Source organism: Ruditapes philippinarum, unplaced genomic scaffold (genome assembly GCF_026571515.1).
Source record: "Ruditapes philippinarum isolate M1 unplaced genomic scaffold, ASM2657151v2 ctg19663_1_1_1_1, whole genome shotgun sequence".
NCBI classification, from domain to species: Eukaryota; Metazoa; Mollusca; class Bivalvia; order Venerida; family Veneridae; genus Ruditapes; species Ruditapes philippinarum.
The window spans coordinates 3,433-28,145 of NW_026852626.1; the positions used below are offsets into that span (position 1 = coordinate 3,433).

General features: G+C 30.8%; 1 protein-coding gene across 1 annotated transcript; it reads left to right on the forward strand.

The window, feature by feature from the left end:
• LOC132719446 (uncharacterized) lies at positions 1 to 24,698 on the forward strand (the record flags this gene model as incomplete). The annotated part of the gene is made up of 13 exons (XM_060703218.1): positions 1 to 108; positions 7,729 to 8,073; positions 8,402 to 8,485; positions 9,275 to 9,402; positions 9,740 to 9,818; positions 13,192 to 13,221; positions 13,903 to 13,982; positions 16,678 to 16,784; positions 17,417 to 17,508; positions 21,692 to 21,855; positions 23,307 to 23,435; positions 24,132 to 24,294; positions 24,502 to 24,698. Coding segments are annotated over 13 exons (1,706 nt in total), but the record flags the coding sequence as incomplete, so codon positions are not given.
• Positions 24,699 to 24,713: the final 15 nt, after the last annotated feature.

Consider the following 24,713-nt stretch of genomic DNA (forward strand, 5'->3'; position numbering starts at 1 on the left):
TGTTTCTTCAACCTAAGGTTGTATATAAACCAACTGAGTTTCCATACTCAAAATGTTTTGAAAATGGAACGAACCGACTGAATTGTGAAAAGCTTAATATGAGTTACGGTAAGTAACATCACTGAAATGAAAAAGTTATCCCTGCATGCGGTGGTCTTGTTACTATTATATTTTTAAATCATTTTAAGTTAAGATTTAATTCATTATCTTTTTTTCTCAAAAAACTATCCATGATAAAGACTTTACGTTGAAATACATGTCCACTATCAGAATCGATACATTTTCGTACTCAGCATGTGACACTGATAGTCATGTCATCATCCTTGTTTTTTCTGGCGTCAATGATATTCATTTCAAACTAAACATGCTTGTTCAATATCACGGGCTTTCTTATTGGCGACGCCGGTGAGCGGCGTCGTCTCTTATGGAATGCTTTTTATTTTGGCCTATGGAAGGAGCTGTTATTATTAGCAATTAATGTCATGTTGTGTTAATTAGTTTTATTCTGATTCGTAAAAATCAAGTAAACAAATATGTTGTTATATTTGTATTTAATAACTTTATGTAAAAAGCATGTGCATTGTTATATTATTTTCACGAAATCTGTTTAAAAGCTTGTCCCTTAGCTTTATTGGTAATACTAAAACCCGGATTTCGAATATCGTTGTGGTCTACATTGATGCCTTATTCTTTTTCATTCATTTTTATATTTTCAAAATTTTCCTACAAGAAGAACGTTCATCTGCAAATGAGTATTAGGATAGGTAATGGAACTGTAAACGATTATCCTATTGATTTTATCCATATTACGTTCAGAATAATTGTTTTTACAAAGTGTACCAGTATCCGGACTTTGAAAACTATCCGATTTTCTGCAATTACTGCTGTAACATGGCCATCTAACTTTTTATGAATATTTTACCATTACTTTGCATGGCTTAATAAAACTGAGCCTGCAACATTTCATCATTTTGCTGTTCGGGGTGTTCTTTTGGGTTTCAGGTTTTCTCTATTTTAAGGGGAAGCAACTCATGTTTACTAAATTATTTGTTCTTTTCTTGCTATTTTAGGTATTAAACTCAACATCACTTATTCCGTGCCATCATTTATGTCACGGTAATGGCATATTTTCATGTGACCAGTGTTAAAATTGGTCAGAATTGACATATTTTTTTCATACATCTATACAACAAAGTTTTGGTGCAAAATATTTTAAATCTCTAGATTATTACGTAAAGCAGAAAGACATTTTACAAATTTCTGCAAAAGGCAACACTAATCCATTAAATGTGTGCGTATGTCAGAAACAATCATCATTTTCTGAATGTTCTTGGTTGTTGAAAAAATAAATTTTGACTTACAAAGTAAGGATAATTTTGATATTTAAAATCAAGCAAAATAGCATTTAGAAATTTTAATCGAAACATGAAAGAAAAACTGAAATGTAACACCATTACCGCGATTTTAATGATGATATACTGTTTTCAAAATGGCCGACATTATTATGGTCTACGTATGGTCCATTAAAATTGACTGAATATATTGTTGTTTCCTTGTGCAATACATCAGAAAATACCTATATGTTATAGCTTATGACAAATTTTATACAATAAGTTTCATTTGTTGGTTTCTTTCTGGTTTCAAAGCGTTAAGTACAGTGAACTAAGAGGAGCACAGTATACTTTACTATTTTTGTTGTATAAAATTTACCAGTTTTAAGGTCATCAAAAGCATAAGAAGCCCTGAGGAGTGAATATTGATAGATTTTTTTACTGGCTTTATATACCTTATACTGGATTTTTATGCCCCAACAAAGTGGGGAGCATATAGCGTTGCACTTGTCCGTCCGTCCGTACGTCTGTCCGTACGTCCCGAAATATTGTGAACGCAACTCCTCTTAAACCGGATGGCAGATTTTGCTTGATGTTGCAGGGATAAACAACCTTTATGTGTAGATGGTAGTAAAGGATGGAATTTTCGCTGCGGCCAAATTTAACAGAATTATGGCCCTTTGTTGATTTTTTCACTATATACCATATAGAAATTTTGTGAACGCAACTCCTCTTAAACCGGATGGCAGATTTTGCTTAAACTTCCAGGGATGAACAACTTAATGTGTAGATGGAAGTAAAGGAAGGATATTTGCTGCGACGAAATTTAACAGAATTATAGCCCTTTGTTAATTTTTTTACTATATACCCTATACATGTGTATGTTGTCAGTGGGGGCATCCGTGTCCTTTGAACACAGTTCTAGTTCTAGTTTGTTCAGTTAGTACGTACCTACAGGTATTCTGCTACAGGAATCTTCTAATCACGATGTGAAACTAATTATTATTTTCTATGTGTTTGTATATAAATTGTTAATAAAATAACCTTTGGTAAAAATGAAAGGTAGAAAATTTCTATGTGTTTGTATATAAATTGTTAATAAAATAACCTTTGGTAAAAATGAAAGGTAGAAAATTAAAGCTATGCATATAGGTGCTCATGCCTATATATTACAAGCAATTATCATAGTATTGCAAGCAATCCATAAGTCCCCTACCGGTTAGAACCCCAGCAACATTCTGATGGGCCATGTGCCATTCAATTTTACCAGTGAATGAATGACATGAATGAACTTAAAATCTTTTGAGTTCTAGGTTTGTCTATATCACAGTAATGTGTTAAGTTTCCATGCCTAGTAAGGAAATTATGTTTATACAACCTTGTCATATTATTACAATGCGGGATTTTAAAGTAAATCCTATAAGGAATGAAGAAGTTGGAGTGAAAATACCAGTTTCTCGAAAAAAATTTAAGTTCAAGGGGGACATTATTCTGGAAATAGTCTTGCTAGAGTATTTAACCTTCTCAAAAATGTCGAGTGATAATAAGAAACATATATATGAAGTTTGAAGTAGATATATTAGGAAATAAAGAAGTTATTTAAAAAAGACAACATTTTTTCCCCTAAAAAATCTAAGTTCAAGGGAGGTAATACTGATAATTTTTGTGCTAGAGTTATAAACCTTGTCACATATGATGTGGTTGATGACCAGAAACTTAAATTTAAAGTTTGAAGTAAACACCTTAAGAAATAAAGAACATATAGTGAAAAAGCTGAAAAATTTAAATCAGAAATCTTGAAATTCAGGCTATTTGTTGCCATAGCAACCAGAATTTTCAACATAGGAAGAAAAGAAAAAGATGTGCATAATCTCCAGACTGCCATCTACCCATATTTCAAGTTTCATAAAAATATTTTCAGTACTTTTTGAGTTATCACTGGATCCAGTTTATGTGATAAATTTGCCATATTTTCAGACTATTTGTTGCCATAGCAACCAGAATTTTCAACATAGGAAGAAAAGAAAAAGACATGCATAATCTCCATACTGCCATCTATCCATATATCAAGTTTCATAAAAATATTTTTAGTACTTTTTACGTTATCGCGGGATCCAGTTTTGTGGACGGACGGACTGACGGACTGACAGACAGACGGACAGACAGACAGACAGACGGACAGACGGACGGAGGGTAAACCTAAAGTCCCCTCCGGTTAAACCGGTAGGGGACTAAAAACAGAGAAAGGATAACATCATGAAATTATCAATTTTAAACACTTAGTATATTGATATGATGAGACTTATAATATTTCTGTATTTAAAGAGTTACAGTTATGACATTGTTTTTAAAAGAATGAGACTTTCATTTAAAGTTATAAATGATAATGCATGTATTGATTGAAAATGTCCTTAACTTGGATCAAGCAATATAATAAGTAAAGTCTAAAAACATCATATTCTGAATACATGTAGTTATTCAATTTTTTCCAACATGTGCATAGTTTGAAAAGGACAGCTTCTGTCTTATCTATTTGTAATGAAGGGACACCGGTCTCAACCTCCAGGTCTCCAGAGTCAATCCGACAACAGACTGTTCATAGATTAGATTGTTACTTGCCTTTGAATAAATTTGAGCACTAAATTTTATAGTGGGTGATTTGTGCCACATGAAAACCAACACATTACAGATGAAAACATGAAAATACAATCTACCACAAAGTGGTTCGTTTTTTTTTTTGCATTTTCATGTTTTCGCCCTGTGCCCCTGATGCAAAATACAAATCAGCCTTCATAAAATTTCTTAGCATATCAAAAGGGTTAGTTTTTTTATCTGTACAACAAAAAAGATATTGTACATGATTGTATTAGTACAGTTATGTTCACTTTTAAATTGACCTGTTATAACTAATGGCATCTAAGCCCTTGTAAGTAAAAATAATTATACAATATATAAATTGTTATTTTGATTAAGACTATGAGTATGTAAGGTTTTTTTTTTTTCTAATTTGTTTAATTAAGAATTGATCTACCTGTTGATTTAAAAATCTAAAAGTATCTTTCACGGTTTTGAACTGTTCAATTTTTAGGAAAAAATTTAAACGGGGCCCAAATTGAAAATCCAGTTTTTACTCATTTTAACCCCCGAGAAAAATTAAGCTCTAAACAATCAGGAAATTCAAGGCAAAAATCAAATAAAAGAAATATTTGTTGTAGAATTTTTTTCAAATTTAAAAAAAGAAAATGTGTACCGGCCCAAATAGCTCATTGCTCTCATGGGTTTTAGTATGTCAGGCAAGTTTCCCTCATGTTTAGGGTGTTTTTAACTGAAAACATGATTATTCATTTTAAAGATGGTATTAAATTTGAAATGGACAAGGCCGTATTTCGATCTTTAAGATCTAAAAAAGGCAATTTGGATCAAGTTGATCCCTATACTGCACATTAAAGAAATTTTTTTTTTTTTTCTTATTTAAACTTCAAGCATTAAAGTAGTTTTAATTCTTTACATTGCAAGTCTAAAACCCATAAACATGGCGGTATGTCGTATTCATTTATAACCGTCCCAAAATTATGGTTTCCCTAAGTTCATTTTAAACCCCTTTTCAGTCAATATATTCATAACATTCCTGGACCCTAAGCAATTGCTGAAATGTTTTCAATTTTTTTCCTTTGAAGTAGTCTAGATAATACTTTTATTCCAGCTCAAATTTCCAACTTTTTTTGAGAATTTTTTTTTTTTAATTTAAATGTTAAACTGGAATAAAACATTTCCCTCGCTTCCCTTTACTTGAAATAAGAATAGAAAACAAATTTTAATTTTCCTTTTATTTGGATATATTTGTTAATTATCTTTATGTTTTAAATGGTTTTCCAACTATAAAATTTTTTAAGGAATTAAATTTTTTTATGTTTTTACTTTTGGACGTCAGATAGAGTTCCTATAATTTCATTGTACTTTCATACATTCTAAAGGTAATGTCATTGTATTTCATTAATAATAAATAAAAATAAATGTGTTTAGACTTTATTTAATGCTTATGTAAATGTCATAACTGCATTTCATTTATAAGGAAGAGAGTTAGATGCCTTTTGTATGACATTTTGTTAATCCCCTTTCGCAAAGCAGGGAGTGGCTTATAGGAATGACTTCCGTCTGTAAGTCCCCCTGTCTGTCCATAAATCCCTCCATCTGTCCGACCGTCTGTCCGTACATAACACTTTCATGTTCGCTCCATAACATTTTAAACCGCTGAATTTGTTTTTAAATAACTTGGTACATATGATCACTATTATAGCTGACGATGTACAGATGCAAAAATTGATTTGGTACCCCCTAGGGCAATGTTGTACGTAAAGGTACGTTAAACCGCTGCAAAATTTGTTAAAAATAAAAAACTCCAGAAATGAATCACCAAATTAAGACTTCAATTCATTATGACTATGTACAGACTAAATCAAACCATCGCAATTTTAAAGTTTATTTTTTTTTAAAAATTTTAATACTTTGTTTCCAGAATTTTTCAGAGACAACAAATTAAAGTCCCACCAAAATAAAAGGGACAATTAAAAAAAAAAAAAAAAACATTATTAACAGCCGCCCATAATTATTTAAATTTAAATAACTTTCTAAATGACCACTAATTACAAAACCTGCAAAAAGAAAATCTCGGGGGGCTATTCCCCCAATGTCAATTGTTCTATATTTTTTTGGTGATTGAAAAAAAAAAATAAAACGCCATAACATCAAAACATTAAAGACTTTTGCTCATGTAAATTTGGGAAAAAACATTTTTGTCCAAATTCGGAAAGGCAAAAAGTGACTTTAAAATTTCCCTGGCATTTTAAAAAAGTCACCACACGAAATATAATGGTGTCTCTCAAGTATCATCCAACACTATGAAACTCTAATATACAAGCGATCTAGCTTCACGTATCATCTATGAACATCTCCTTAGAGATTGCATAGAGCGAAATAGAATCCCCAAAGAACGTCCAAACGTCAAAGTTGAAAATGTTACAGGCTCGGTTTGATGAAATGTTTTTTTTTATAAATGCTATCTGAACAGCTTAACAAACAAATGTGTTATTAGTTTATGCAATGAATAGGGTCAACAATACAATTTTACAGCAGCTGAACTGTTTCATTTTATTAACGTTACGAAAATTAAGCCAGAAAAAAGGTATAAACTTTAATTATAAAACTAGTTTGGCGGTTTTTTATGATGAATTTCACGTACATGTAATTCTTTTCTTTGTTGACACTGAAATTGCAGCATTTTCAATTGGTTGTATCAGTATTCTTTCTAAAATACACTTTAAATTATCTGATTGGAATTATGCACATTGCTAATACTCATGACATCAGTCACAAAACATATCTATAGATGTTAATGATTTTTTTTATTTCTACTGTTATAAATAAGTACTGGGAGCATGGAGGGAACATTTCATTAACAATTGCCGCCTATCAACAAGCACATAATTAACATATATTAATAAAGGTGTCTTAAATTGATCCCTGTTTGACAAACTTTAAGATTTATATTTCTGGTAATTGACACTTTAATGCAAACAATCAAAACTCGCTGCCGGGTTAATTATACATTTAATTCATACTGTGACATTTTATTTTAGGGTAAATCATATATTTGTTTAGGTGAATCTTAACAAAAGAAGCACAAAAACACTTATTACAAAATCGACAATAACATCAAAATCGACAAATAAATAAAATGACCCCTTTCTCCTCCAGGTTCATGTGATTTTATTGTCGGATATTGATATACCGTTGATTTGTTTTAGTCATCTATTCAAATACGAAAGACAATTTGGCAATTTGAAACTTTAACAATGTCCTGTGTTTTTTATTTGCATTGCAAAAAAGTATATTTTTTTCAGCATTGTATTAAAAATTTTAAATTGAAAACGAAAGAAAAAATCTGGAGCATTTTTGCCCTCGATATATAGTAAAAGCAATATTAAACTATCGTCAACACGAAATGATCGAATTAATTGATTAATTGACTGATTAATAAAAGATACAAGCAAAAAGTTACGCACAATATCTATTTTATAACTTATTCTATCGAAGAGAACATTTATTCTTTTAGCTGAAATTCAAATAATTGAGTTACTTTACATTTTACATAACACATTCCTTTGTTTAATTTGTTGAAATTTTCAAAAAATCGAATTGGATATGTAATTCACATTCTAAAATTTTGAAACATAGTCATAGAAATATAGGTACAATTGCTACACATTAGATTAACCGTTATTTGCTTCAGATAACTGTGATTAGAAGAACCAGAAACTTTGCTTTGTTTATAAATTTATTTTAAAAGTGTTTTCTTTTTTCAAATTGAAATAAATCTACATTTTCTTTCTGTTTACAGGAAGACAAGAGAAAGAGAGTGTGTGGCCACCAGGGCCATACGCAATACCAATGTGTAAATATGGCTGTCCGGAATCACAGTCTCGGGGATGGTTGAAAAGCAAATTAAAAGTCAAGATGGTAGAATTGAGTAAAAATTCAGAAAGTGTCTCTACAGTGTTGGGTAGGAATTGGGACCCCGATTCCTCATTCATAAACGATGACTATTTTAAATCGCCGCATCGTCTAGAAAATTGGACGCATTTTTATTTTTGCGTGAAATTCCGTAATGACACTGCGCTTGATAAGGAACAATGGATTCCAGGAAACTACAGCATTTATAAGATCGGATCTTCATGTCCCACGGGTATATATCAATTCTTGTATACTGAAAAACTTTATGTTCTGACAAAAACTGATTCTTGCGTGGGCAATATGAATCAAACTTTCCAATATCTCTCATGAATATATTCAGTCTATTTTGGTTTCTGCGATTTTCATATAATTATATTTTCTTTTCTAATCTGGCATCAAATATTTTGCGGTTTTATGTTCATATATCACTCCCATCATGTTCCATCAATGATACATTTGAGCTGCTATGTTTATCAGTATAGGTACTTTAAAATGCAGAAATATCTGGTATACAGTATATCCATTAATACAACGGTATCTTTGTATCATGATTTTTCTAGAATTTGAAGAATCCACTAGAACATATCCTGTCACTGAATTTGTGTCGCATGGTCAAGTTCCAGATTTTGCAGTGAGTGAAAAAGGTTCGTGGTTAAAACTATTCTAAACTTGTTTGTCAAAAGAGCTATTTACTAACCAATTGTGGTAAAAAAATGTTCGTAAAAGTGGATTTGAACAATATATCATACTTTTGTTAGTTCTTAGTATTGCATGATAACAAACTTTGTTAATACATTTTTAAATGGACGAAATAGTTAAACTGATTGACGCTGGTTGTGTTGAAAGTACATTATACTTTTGAATTGAATACAGCTTTCTCTCTGTAGGAAAGCAAAGTATGAGCTTCATATGGATTTAGAACATGCTAAAAATCGGAACAAAACAGTATTTAATTGAAATAATTTATGATAAAGATATATAAATTTTAACAACGGGTTTTTTGACTTCCATACTAATACTTATTCACTGTTACTGTACTAAATGCTGAAAAGCAAACAAAAAGCAAGCAAAAGATAACTCCGGTATTTAAACAATGAGTGCCAGTTTTGAAACAGTACCAGGAGAAAAAATCGTTTGACAAATAATACTTGAGATATTGCAGGCTTTATTTGCTGAAGATTGTGCTGGGAGGCGGCGTTGACGGTATCTCGCAATCATGTTATCACAACTATCGTCGATGAACATGCTAAATCAAACCGAGCCTGCAATATCTACAGTTTTGATGTGTTACGCTTTCTTTTGTTTTTCTCTATTTTAGGATTCGTTTGAATTTGTTCTGAAATTTTGTACGTCGCTTTGTTTTCTTCACATGCTATACTGCTATTTTTCAGAATGATAACAAGATAAAATATAAAATTTCTGTATTATTTCAGGGCAATCTGAAATGCTAACTAAAATTCTCCACATTTCAATTTGTACAAAAAAGAATTTGGCTGACATGGGATACGTTCAAACAAATGAAACATTTAGATTGTTAGAGACTGATTTCATTCTTGAAAAGGCAATGGCTTTTATTTCTTATCAGTAATAATTAGAAGTTATTTTAATATCAGAAATCAAATAAATAAAAGGCAAGTTACTAAATATACATTTAACATATTTTATTTATCATGCAAGTATAACATTACAGAGTTTAGTTGAAACCTATTTGAACATAATCTTTATTTACATTTGCATCATATTCCATCCTGGAAACACATGACTGTATAATGAAATCGAATTTGTAAAATCTTTTGTACAATTTTGCCATATATCAAATGTTGCACTAAACATGGCTATTTACTAGATTAGTTGAGAAAAAAAACATATCTCGAATACAATAACCAATATTTTGACAGGAGGCAGGTACAAATTGCTCCCAGTTCAACGTAACAACGGTGTCTCAGGGAGAGACTCACTGTTTCTATAACCAAAAAGGTAAGTCATCTTTATTCAAGGTTTAATTCAATCTTAAATATTACATTTTTTTAAATTTCGGGTTAAATTTTTGTTTGTCAGTTAAAACTTTATTTTACAGATATGTATAAATATGTTGCCGTCCGCCTAATATAACCAAGCAGTCTACATTTTTCTTAATGGTTGTGAAATCTATCAAATACTGTTGAGAAAATATAATTCTAAAAGGAAAACTCCACGATAAAACTATAGTTCGTATACATTTTTAACAGCAAAATGAGGACTGTATATGCGTTACGTCACAGTGTTAGACTTTAGAAAAATCAAAAGCTGTAAAAAGCAAATGTAGGATTTTCCATGTAATCAACTTTTACCAATATGCTTTTGTGGTATATAAGGCATTTTGTTATATTCGTAATATAATGCGAAAATATAACGTTCAATTCGGAAATGTTTGTTGATTTTCTGTTGATGTTCGGAGAGCCCATCGGCAGAGTTTCACATTAAATAGAAATGTACTCTTGACTCGATTTCGCCACAATGAATTTACTGCTCCATAAGGTGATAAAGTCATTTTGTACACAAAAAATAGTACACAAAATTAAGAACGGGAGTCGCTTTGAAAGCCATTTTATAAAACAATTATAGCTATTTCTGTTTTGATGAAATTTATAAAATGCAAACTTAAAAACAATAAGCATCATTTCAATTTTTATCATTCACATTTAACACACCTTTTATTTCGGAAATTAAATAAACTTCACCATTTCATCATATTAAATCAAATGTCATGAACGAGTTAAAGCTCTAAATCTAAAGGTAAATGGATCAATCAACGGGTACCTACTATACTGATCATTCGGATAAACTGAAAAAAATAATTTAAAAACCCTTTACCCCATATATACGCGAAACAACGCATTTTCATCCCCCCCCCCTCTTTTAGGCCCCAAATAGTGAAAAAATGTCCTGTTTGGGCGCCCTGACACATGTTTTTATTTGAGAAATGTGACCACTTTTTCGGCGCGGCCCCCAACCAGAAGAAACATCAGGGGGGTGCCAGAAAGGGGATATGCCCCCTTCTGTTTGGGGGGTTTGAAGGGGGGCGGAGTACCCCTCATCGCAAAGAAAACTTTGGACTTGTGAGAGACTAAAAATTACCCCAGATCGATCAAAATGTAACGTGTAACCAACGCTGAAAAGCATCTGACTCTATCTCAATCTATTGAGAAGTTGCAGCACTTTGAAATCAATTTTGATGGAAAAAATCAATGCGAAATAGTGATTTATGGCATTTTTGAGATGTCCCCTCGTTGCCATGGTAACAGGAAATTTAAGCCTGAGTATGTTGTTACAAATGCAATTGTCCAAATAACATTTGTGCAAAGTTTGATTAGTAATAAGGCAGTTTTTATAGTTGTATAGCAATTTGAACTTGTAAGGGGATACTTTTCACTGAAAGCAGCCATTCTTCACAAAATGCTCATGAAGTAATGGGTTAAGTCATAAGTCACATCAATTAGTTATAGTCATTTTGGACAGAATATCAAATAATTTTTAAAATTTTAAAACTATAGATAATTAGCATATATCTATAACTTGCTAAAATCTATATCGAATTTGTCGTGATCGACGAATTCCAACTATACCAATATTTGCAAGTGTTTATAAAAAGAAAAATGACATCTTGGTTTTAAAATGTTAATTTTATCATGTATTCTGATCAATAGCTATTTGGTTGTAATTTTCTATTTTAGGGCCACTTTCGATTTTCTAGTCTCTGATTGGTCAAGCTTTACACTCGATATAAAAATACATATTCCCACATGAGGATATTTTTTGTTCCAATATCATATATATATATATATATATAATACAAGAAATATGAATTAATAAATTATATTGAATTATATTTGGCAGTTTTGAAACCATGTAAACTATTTCAATGATTCATGTTCACAAGGCTAGTAAGCATACATTATTAGAAAGACAAAATTTTGATAATGACACAGTACAATTATATTGATTGACATTTAGATTAGAATGTTTTCCTTATGATTATTAAATATATAAACTATCAATTCAGCCCCAAAGAAAAACTTTTATTTTTTGTGTTTGTCATTACGAAGTAGAGTTGTATTTTAATAGATATAGGTTCATTCAATACATTTTTATTTCCTTGATTCTTTACCTTGGGTTTGATTTGTCCCTAATCTTTTTCCGGTTAAAATGTTTCTGTTATCATATTCTTACAAAATGCCAAGTTAAAGGAAATCTATTGAACAGTTTTAACTTTGCACACATGTCTTTATGAAAACATCCAGAAACGTTCTTAATAAAAAGAAAGTTCAAATTATAAATGTACATGTATTTTAAAATCTGACATTCCCATATTATATCAGTAACATTCATACCAAGGATCATGACTTTGGGTAAAAGTAATTCCTGTTAAAAAATCTGTTTTAATTTTCCTAATTTTAATATATTGTTAATAGTTTTTGAAAATTATGAGACGCTTAGATCGTAAATGGCGGCTTTGTACAGAAATCAAAGTAACATCATTTGGATAAACACACGTATAAATGCTATAAATATAATCTCATATCGCAATTCTGAGTACAAACAATCGTACATTTTGAACATATAAGTATACAAGAAGTGTAAAAGTATGTTATTGAATAATTTTGAAAAGCTACTAGTATTATATGTCAGCATAACATTGCGATATACAATATAATTTAGAATTTTGCTAAGGTTAAATTAACATAGGTTCTACTGTTTTTACACATTAGTTTCCAAAACAGTTGTCGTTGATATCGCGAGTTGTTCGATTGCGATGATAGATCTTTCATTTTTTGCATTTGTCTTAGAAAGTGACCACGAAGGCCATAGTCCCGAGTGGTTAATGTTTCGCCAAAAATGACAAATCGGTGTTAAGTAGCCGATAAACATGGCTCATACCAATACTTTCTCGATTCTAACATGACAAAATAAGGAAGGTATTTTTCAAGAGGAAATTATTCATACTGCCGATTTTACTAGTTGACTGTTCTTGCCTGCATCCTACTGTCGTTGAAGTATAAAAACAATACTTATTTAAAAGGTCAACTTTCTAACAGACTGGATTGTATTTTTTCACATCGATTGCTTTATCCCACCTCGATCAGGAGTTCTACTAGAAGCATACTTCTATACAGGCTGGTTTTACATATCTCGACCAACGAATAGTCTAAGATGCTTTAAATATTAATTATATTCAGGGATATGAATGAAATCGTATGTGAGACGATTTTTAACCATTATATTAACCATTTACCATTTTATGAAAAGAAAACGTATTCAAGATTTCCGTACTAACGGTTCAAATGTTTCTTACTTTTTTAATTGTTTACAGTCCAAAACACTGGTTATGAAATGACAACAGGTATGTCTAAATTGTTATCTTATACATCTTCTTTTAAGTATTTTCAGTAAGACATGAAATTTAAAATTGTCATCCGCATATGAAGCACCATTATTAAATGTTGAATATTAGTCAGTTCTCTTTTTGAACAATTATTTTTAAAGAAATAAAAGTTTAACTTTCAATCATTAATTTTATCAAACTTGTATGTACAGTATTTTGATAAACGACGTTTTTTTTACAAAAAAAACATTATTCAGACATTCCATTTCAAATAAATACAAAAAGATTACAAAATGATATACTGCAGAATAGCGTAACGGTAATTATGAACAAAAATAAAGACACTAATCATTTATAAATTTCATTTTAAATTTTATTTGCTTAGCGTAGCCTTTTTTGTTTTATTTTTTCTTATTTTCAGAGTTGATTCTAAATCAACGAACTTTCTACAAACTGCATCAAGGTAATATTTAACTTCATATCTTGAAGACATACATGATATACATTTGCAGGCGTTATGAAATGTGTAACGGTCCTTACATGTATGTATTGCTGAACTTTTACCTATTTCCAATCTTTGTTCTAAGATAGTCATGAAATAATTAAATAAAATTAGTCAGAAGTTTGTCATTTTATAGGCATATTAAACTAAATCTCAGATAGAAAACTGTATACAAAGTGTTGTTTAATTTATTTCAGTTAATGATTTTGAATGGTATTTCATTGACTGTAAGCGTTCACTTGAGGTAGTTATGATTGACATCAACTCTAGACACTTGGTGAGAATGTTTTTATATATACTTACTATAGCCAATGCAATCTGTCTGAATACCTGTTTTATCTGACAAGGCCAACAACTTTTTGTTAGACGAACAACTTTGAAATTCGTTATACCCCTTTTATTGAAGATAAATTGATAAAAATTATATTTGACAAGTTCGTTAGTGCCGAATTCTCCATGACAAGTTAAATAACTCATAGAAACAAAGCTACCAATATATTTTTCAAGCCTGTAGTAATAAATACCATTTATTAATACATACCATTTAAACAGTCATTTAAGCACAAATGGCATTAAACTATTATATAAATGCCGTAACAACAATAAAGAAAGCGACCCATGTCAAGCGGCTTAACCGATGTCGAAGCATTCTCCTCAACAATAAAAACGCTTCAAGTGGTGCTATCCAAAAATTTATCAAGAAGTTTTCTTGGAATATTACCCGGACAGTTCTTTGTTGAAATCAATGGTGGCGGGCATCAGTCTCTCGTTTAAATAAACCTACAGTTCTAATAACTCCTATTTTAGCTGTAGAAGTAGGCAAAGTCCGGAGGGTTAATCGGGAATAAGGCAAGTGCAGTAGTAGATGAATAATACACATTCAATCCCTATCTGGGGAGTGTTTGCAGTGTGTGCTTGGAAGTTGTCATGGTGTCAACCGATCAATTTTGATTGCTAGAATAGTTCCAATCGTTTTAGTTTATTCTCTCAGAGGAAGAGTATATAGTCGCTGCATTGTTAGTCTGTCCTTTCATCTGTCCGCCCGTCTTTCCGACCGGCGAATAACTTAAAATACATTTAAGAGATATAATTTGAAGTGAATAAGTTCATAATGTAATGTCTGTTACAAGTATTCAATAAATAATTACGTTGACAGTATTTATTATTACACATAGCAAGAAACCACGAAATAATTATCCTTTTTTTTGGCATGTGTAAGATGCATGATCTGAAATAATATTTACGTATATAGCAGATAATAAAATGTTCTAGAACAAAATATAATTACTCAACATGAATGTTCATACCAAATAATTTAGAATTATATATAGATATATATTTTTTTTAAATCAGGCAATTAATATAAAAATATTCAAATGATAATTTGTATATTTTTATCAATATTTGAAATACTGATGGAAAATGTGCAAAGTGTCGACCAATTCATTTTAAACTTCACAAAGTGATAAAACAATTGAGAGAAGAAGCAGTGCTTAAGAAGAATAACTGTACTTTCGTAACTCTTTAGTAAGGCGAGTTTACGTCATTTCCTTTGTTATTTCTCATATCAACTGAAGAAACTTAATAAAGCAACACATTTGTTGATGAACTGTATTGGTATATGTATCTTGTCATCAAATTATATTTTATTTAAATTGCATAGGTTATGGAGACTAATAAGAACAATTGCAGTATTAACAAAAAGCAATAACATTATTTTTAATAAAGCTCCCTTTATGATAATACATAACTATACTTGCCCATTGAGTAACTAGAAAGGAATTGTTATAAACACATCACACAGTGATAGAAAACAGGGAGAGGGTGACTGTTGTCAAAGGTCTTTATTGCCCCCTATGATATTTTATTACTTCTCTTTATAATACTTAATAATGCTAGTTACACTTTGGTTATAAGTTATAGCCATAATAAATTGGTCGATGTCTTTCAAGCGTGATGGAAACTTACCTTGGATGGCCTTCTGACTAAAGCGAGATTGGTGAAGATCAAGGGCAATGTTGCTCAAAGAAAAAAAGTTATCTAACAGTACGACATTAAAGTCAAGGTCCCCGATGCTAAAAATTTTTTAATACGTTTGCGTATTAAAAAGACCTTAATCAATTTACTGGTGTCTTATTTATTCAGTTGTCATACACTTGTTTTTCGTTTTCGTTCCGGCTCATAAAAGGGAACGAATGGCTAATCTGTTGTAATAACGAGGTCCATTATGCTGTCATCTGCGTCATCGAGAGCTTACAACTTCCCTGTTTGTATCATAATTTGGAGACTTAGAAGAAAGTAGTAAAACAATTCAGTTATATTCACGTGTTGTTAATTTATGTTTTTTATAAAAAGTAAAACAACAATCGAGGCATGTACCGCGCGTGTTTTTTTTTTAGTTTGTCTATATGAATACAGTGAACGGTTGATGTCGAAAATATCACAAATTGTAAGCCTGTGATCACTGTTTAATCACTCCTTCAGCAGGTCGTTAGATTTTTCCCAAATGTAAACCGATCTCCACAATATTGTTTCCCTCTGGCTTTTTTACTACTGTCTTGTTTATGGCCATGCCACTTGTAAACAAATGCTTGTGATGCATTACTAAATTTCTCTGTATGGCGATTTCGTCAATAGAGATTAGCCCAAAACTGTGTAATTGTTCGCTAAACACATTTTTGTGTGAATTTGGTCAAATAAAATGACGTCAGCAAACCGGACGACGCTTACGAGATATTTAGCAAACACAACTTCAGATATAAATAGGTTTCACCATTCGAGGTATAAAATGCACGTGCTCAGGTACTTAACGCATGCACGTTTATTTTATGATATGTTTAAGCATTAATTTACGAACAATTGTAGAATAAATTAAAGATCAGTGTTTTGAAATTCATAGTACCTTAATGAATTAAACATTTATTAGTCTGTTGATTGCATGATTTTTAAAGTGCTGGAGTGTTTTCCTTCAGGAAAATACCTATTTCAAATGTTTTGTTAATGATGTACCCGGGAATTTTGGGGAATCTTCAGTGTGTAACACAGAAACTACCACTCTTCCAGGAAAAGTATATCTAAGGTAATTTTGTCGCAAGCCTTATTGATGCTATAATAAAAGTACCATTGTGTGATACTTTTCCTTGTGTAATAAATCAAACTGTACATATACTTGATGTAAGAAAATGGCAGATCTTCCATACTTATGTGTGGCCGTGTTATCAGAGATACTTAAGATATGTCATCTATCAAAATGTCAGCACCATCAACTGAAACGGCATCACCTTCCATTAAAACCAGTACACCATTTATCAAAACCACAGAAAAATGTCTAAAGTTATATGAAGCGATTGTATCATAGATATGAGTCAACAAATTGTGATTTGTTCGCAAATCTTTGAATAAGATTTCGTAAGGTCCTTTGAAATAGTTTTAAAACACGCTTTTTAACTTTGTTGTTCTGACTTGACAAGGTGTATTGCTCGCATATCTTTGAATTAGAGATCGTAAGGTCAATTTAAAAAACTTTAAAATATGATTCTTATCTATTTTGTTCCAACTTGACCAGATGAAATATTCGTTTATTCTTGAATGAGAAATCATGAGATCTGTTTAAATATCTTTAAAATACGCTTCTGAACTATTTTATTCAAACTTATTTTCGTAGAATACTGCAAACGAAATATTTTTTTTAATTGACCTATTAAATTGCAGGAGAACACGAGGTCGTATTTTTACATTTGTATTGAAGGCACACATAACTGGCGACATGTTATTTCAGGTGTTCATATCGAGTATAGAAGCACGTAAGTAAACCTTACTTCATTAAGCTAAAGAGAATAAACTCGGAAGAATATTTTTGGCTTATGATTCACCAATTATAACTTCTACATATTCGACAGAAATAATATGCAGACAATATAGGATATATGGTAAAACGCAGACAATATAGATAAAGAGTGTTTTCACAAAACGCAGACAATATAGAATAAGAAGGTGTAAATAAGATACTTAAAAGCCAATTACCCGTCACAGGAAATAAAACTTAATATTCAAAACTGTATAAACGAGATATCTAAAATAAACAGTAACATAACTAGCGAATTTGACATTTTTCCAGACATCATAAGAACGCCCCAATTTTATATCTTGCTCAAAATTCATGAATATTACAATGAAAGTCTACCCATAGGATATCCAGGCAGACCAATTGTTTCTGCATACAATAGTTACACAGAAAATATTTCAAAATACCCTGACTTTATATTTCAACCATATATGAAATCATTACCGTCGTATGTGAAAGATACCTCTGATTTTTTGCGTAAATTAAAATCTTTACCTAAACTTTCAGTACTTGTTACTTTGCATGTAACTTCACTGTATACAAATATCACACATGAAGATGGGATAGCTGCTTGTAAATACTTTCTTGATAATGAAAAATGTGGAAGTAAATTATCAAAGGAGGAAATATGCACTCCTCTTAAATTGATACTTTAAAGTAATCATTTTCAATTTAATTATGAAAATTATTTACAAATTCTAGGTACCGCTATTGGTAGTTCTATGGCCCCTACATACGCATCGCTATTCATGGGCAAATTATAATCTGATTTTTTAAACAGTTATGACCTTAAACCTACGACTTGGCTCCGCTTTCTATATGATATTTTTATGATATGGGATTATTCTATAAGTGCCTTACATGATTTCATAAACAAATTAGATACATTTCATCCTACACTTTAAATTTACATACAATATATAAAAAAATGTGTCTTTACTTGATGTTAAGATCCTTAAAAATAAAAATTGTAGGCCAACATTATCAACGGAAATTCATATAAAACCTACAGCTTTCCATCAATATAACTCATGCCACAATAATAAATGTAAAGATGGTATACCATACAGCCAAGCCAAACGTTACAGACGTATCATTTCAGACAATGATAAATTTCATGAATCTCTTATAAATTCAGAATCCTTTTTCAAAATCAGAAAATTATCCTGATAGTAAGCTAAAATCTGCTTTAGCAAAAGTAAAATATTCAACCCAAGAAGAAGCTCTGGAAAATAACCAAAATATAACAGAGCAGCAAAAAATCGTACAATTTGTTATCCCATATAATCCGTTTCTTCCCAATCTTGGTCTTATAATAAATAAATACTGGGATCTTTTTAATGTTGTCAGAAAATGACAGTGTAAAAAATTACATAATCATAAACCGATCTTAGCATACACCCGTCCCAAAAATCTTCAAGATTCCCCCACCCATTCAACTCTAAATAAACGGAATATGAATGGTAAAACTAATAAGTGTAATAGAAAAAGATGTTCTCACTGTAAAAAAATTGAAGAAAATAGTGAATTCACAAGTACAAAAACTGGAGAATACGGAAGCGTCCTGGTGCCAATTTAACATGTTCTATAAAAAAAGATAACTCCTACGTAGGACTTTGAAACTCCTACGTAGGACTTTATAACTCTTACGTAGGAGATCAAAAAGCCTAATTAGGAGTTTATAACTCCTACGTAGGACTTTAAAACTTTAGAGGAACACTTCTAAAGTTCTACGTAGGAGTTAAAAACTCCTAATTAGGTTTTTTTTCTCCTACGTAGGAGTTATAAAGTCCTACGTAGGACTAATAAAGTCCCTACGTAGTAGTTTACTTTTTTTATAGAACATGTTAAATTGGCACCAGGACGCTTCCGTAGGAGAATTATTCGAAATGCATTTTGATGGAAATTGTACTTCTATTGACGTGATTTATTTAATTTCTTGTTAAAAATGTAAAATACAGTATGTCGGCCAGACTCATCAACAGGTATCAAAAATAATGAACAGCCATAAATTAGATATAAGAAGTAATTGTCATCCCAATTTTTCTTCTAATGTTGCAATTCATTTCAATTACGTAGATCATTCACTTGATGAATTTCCTTCATGCCGATTGATAAAGTTCATGATAATATGGCGAGACTTTTGAAAGAGACATGATATTGGATATATTATAAGTTAAAAACATTTTGCCTGCAAATTAACAAACAGTTTTTCTAGTATATATACTTGCAATGTTTTACAAACTCATCAATATCATTTTTAGTACATATTGGCATAAAGACTGCTCTATTTTAGTAATCACTTACTGTATCTAGAAATGTTATTAATCTATTTAAATCTATACAAATACATTATTTATGTCAATGATATAAGTATTTAATTACCTTCCTTTATTCACGCATATTTTTTATTGTTATATTTATATACTACATTATTCATAATGTATTCATATGGTTTTTGATTTTTTCATATAACATAAATTAATTTTGAGCATAATACCATAATTTGAATAGATAACAGATAGATCATTTTCATTTTATTTGATCAACTTTATAAGATATACTGATTGATAACGATGTTTCTAAATTATTATCTCCCTTTGTTACAATATCAACATGTGATTTAAGCACGTTTTTTTTCGAAATTCTAAACTTTCACATAAGTAATTGTTATTTTCATACTTGTTGTAATTATTTACTACAAAGTTATCATTAAATAGAGGATATTGAATAAGTGTAAGTTAAATACTGAATTTATCGCACGAGTTGAATGAGAATAATATTATTTAATTCAACGAGTGCAATAAATTCAGTAATGAACTTACACGAATTTAATAATCTATTTATCACATACCAAAAATAAAGACCGTTTAAGGTGAAATAAGAGTCATATTTCATTGACGCATCTATAATATAAGGGTAACATTTATCGCGTCTTTACACTATGTTTGTAATGACGTCACGTCAAAATATATGCACGGCCGTGCAATACCATATTTACAGATTCGCAAAATCGGCACTGGTGAGTGATAAATAGTTAATAAACCTAGAGTAAAATGCACACGATATAGCGTATATAGTATAGAAACGCAGATAATATAGATAAATAGTGAAAATGAATTTTGCAGACATGTATTACAAGCCAACTTGTACATGTACATGTAGTTATATTTGATTTTTTTACATTATTTTTTGTTTTCTACTAAAGAAAATTAATAACAGACTTACATTATATCAAATGTGTTTTTGGGGCTAGATTAAAGCAATGTAAAGATAAATCATCATTTAACACTTTCTAATTTCTGTTTTTACATGAATGAAGTTACTGTTTCAAATAAAAAGAAACACACATGTCTTGGATGAATGACAAAGTATTCTCACCTTAACCAGTTCCTTCGTCTGACAGTTCTCACTCGTGCCGTTTCCATCATTTCCCTCCCCTGACAGCCCCCTCCCCTGACAGCCCCCACCACCTCAAAAAATATCATATATTTATTTTCATTTTTTTTTGTAAGCAACATTTTTATTTTATGAATGATATTATTAAGGAAGCAGTTTCAAAATTTGTTAATTAAAGTATAATATACAATTAAGTTGTTGAAACATAATCAAGATCTTAAGATCATAGGTTTTTTTAATGAAAATTAACCAAGCTGATAGTCGGCCACAACTTAATGACCATTCGGGCAATCCAATAGTTGCACTTGATGCCTGAAAGGCCTTCTTTTTCTACGCCTTGTATCATTTACAGGAAGCACGGCAGCCATTTGTTTGATCCACGACTGCTTCTCAGCGATCGTAGAAAAAATGCAAGATCTTACGATAAACGTACGATTATGAAAATCTGCGACGTTTGATAAGACACCGACAAAATCGTACGATCGACGTACGACAATCGTACGATAAAAACGGTCGTACGACCGTTGCTAAGACGGGCCCCTGGAGTCTGAATATGTCACGTGAATGTCACGTTGCAATCAATACTCCATTTTCAATGATCTTTCATTAATTATACAGTACAAATCATTAATTTTATCGGTTGCAAACCTTTTTACGATATTTTTGTTTTTATTTTTTGTTTGAATATGTATTTGTTTGTGTAAGACTTGTATGACATTTTCTAATGTTTGTTTTTTCTGTAGAAAATGGTGAGGCATGCTTTGAAAGTATTGAAATAGAAGACAAACACGTACCAAACAGTCAGATCACTGTTTCCTCTGGAACCACAAATCAAATATCTACAAATACAAACACTATTTTCACTGGTTGGATTCATGATGATTCAGATTTGACACCTTGGATATTGGTTTGTGAAATTCACGTCATAAAATATTCTCTCATATTAGCAAAAGCGAAAATACATCGAAGAATACTTTAAATGGAAAGAAATTATTTGATGCCTTTATTTATTATAATGTTTTAACCTTTTCAGCATTTATTTATTATAATATTTTAACCTTTTCAAAGTGAAAGCATTGAGATATTATATTTCCTGCTGCTTTACTTGACTAGAAAAAACAGTCTTATCTACTTACATGTGTGATTAAATCCTATTTAAGAAATTATATATCCCAAGCAGTGATTTTATCGCTCAATAAAATCACTGTTTGGAGTTCGGATGCGAGTAATTGCATTACGAGGGCGTAGGCCGAGTGATATTATGATGCGCATTCGAACTCCAAAGAGTGATTTTATTGAGCGATAAAATCACTGTTTGGGATATATTATTTCGATTCTAACACGACATCAACAAAAAATAGCTACCATACCTGATATTAATCTATATTGCGCCTGATTTGTTTCCGTACTTATTTTCAGCGCGTCACATTTTTAGTGGTTGCGTCACATGTATAATGATTACGTATCATGTCTATACATAGAATGTCAAACTGTGATTCTATTGCATAATAACACACACTTTCGGTTCTTCTATGATCAATAAGAAACAATGCGAGTCGTGTAAGAATTAGATATAATGCTACATGATGATTATATTTTCGTCAATATCTTATCTATATGCGAGATATGCTTTTGAATAACAGTAATCCACATTTTCTTGGCAACTTGTTATCTCTATTAAATAGTTATTCGGATACTATTTACAACTTATTGTAATTGTGAAACTAGTCTTTCTGTAAAGTTAAAGGATAAAAGTTAGTTTAGTTATGCTAGCTTATAACATGTAGGGGAAATTTATGTATGAATGGTTATACATGTTAATATGTTATCTAATGTAACATGACTCAAAACTTACACCCTAAATTATACTTTTCTGTCCGGTTTTGAAAAATGTTATTGATAGAAATATCTCAAATATCTCTACTTAGAAAAATTAAGATATGTCCTTACTTAAAACATGTAGTGGTTTCAAGTCAAAGGAGCTGACTGAAACGTGATGTGAATGAGATTTAAAAAAAAACAAAACGTCACAACTATATAACCAAACTAGTTCATCGAAGTATTTTTTCAAACGTAAGACAAAAATAAAACATTGTTACGGTTAAATGCACACACACTTTATTATTGTAAATACAATCTAGGAAATCGCTTCTTTTGGTCAGTTGTCTTGACTGTTTAAGCGAGAGGTAATGGGTTGTTTGAAAAGTTAGTCGTTGTCTGAGGCTGTCGCAACTTTCCTCTGCGATTAAAAAATGCTCGTAAGAATATGTACCTTTTATTCAGATACCTAATTTGTAAATTCAAAACGATTCAGATACATGTCAACAAGTTTGGTACACATAATAATTATAAATTTAGATTGATTTAGTTGCTGCAACAACAATAGAAGGAGTTGGTGTTTACGTTTCCCAAACATGTGACATGTGGACCACTTTCGATTTATATTTCGGCAACAATAAGGATACCTTACAGTTGTACAAGGATATGGTATACTCGTTTGTTTAATTATTTAAAAATAAGCATATACATTCATTTTAAAGAAACATGCCTCCCTTATCATGCTTACTCTCATGAAAAGAAACAAAATGTTTTTAAAAGAAAAATATTTTCAATTGTACTAAGGAAGAAATTTACACACTGCAAACGACAAATACCAAAATAAGGTCAGAATATGCAAAATAGCATTTACTGCGTCAGCCACGCAGTAAAATTATGGTGATAAATATTGCTTAATCAGTAATAAATTGTATATAACTTGAATTGTAAATAGTTTGCTTTTCTTAAAATCTTAATACATTTTTCTCAAGGTTGATTCTCTTGAAATATTTTAGTGACATGCCGCTTTAATACATATAGTTTTAACTCATTCTTTATGTTGAAGCCTTCAAGATTATAATAATGGTAGTGTTTATTTATATTTTAATTAATTAAAAGTTATTCAAAAACTTAAATTTGTCCCAAATGCTGTATGACGCCAAAAAGTGTAATCAAAAGTATTTCTACGAGTAAACTGTGAAAAAGTTTAATAAAGGAATCTGGAGACAACATAGTTTTCAGAAATGTAAACGTTACAATATGAGTAATATCTTGTTAAAAAATTGCACAAAGAATCGGCAGGATATTGATATATCAATCGAACTCAAAAAATGTGTAATCCTTTGTACTTGTGATTCATCATTTCAGGAATTTAAAATATTTCCACCTGAAAACTGGTGGAATATAGATCAAATGTTCATTCTTCCGAGACCAATCAATGGGAGATACGCAAAATTCAAACATTCACTGGGAAAGCCAACAGGCAAATCCAGATGTCTTAATTTCAAAGTGTTCGGCTGTAAACTGACACGTAAGTTGACAATAAAGGCAGTTGCGTATTGTTTGTTTCATTGTAACCATTGATGGATTGTAATCAAATGTCGAAAAGAGAAATAATGTACGTGTACCAATATGAAACATATTTATATACCTTTGAAATTTCCGAGTTTAATCGTGACGATATATAAAAAGATCACTTTTCTTTATTTACTCATATTTTATATCTCTCGTTTAACAGGTATAACTGACATTAACAGCAACAAATCATCTGAAATGATGCCTCTTGAACATGAATTGCTATCTGGAGACTCAACTGTCTTGAATACAAATCTTACGAGTTGTCTTGAACTTTGCAGTATTCAAAACAATTGCAGTGTTGCCAGTTATAAAATATCGTCAACTAAATGGGGTTTTATTGAAACGATTATATTATGACTACTATTACGAAAC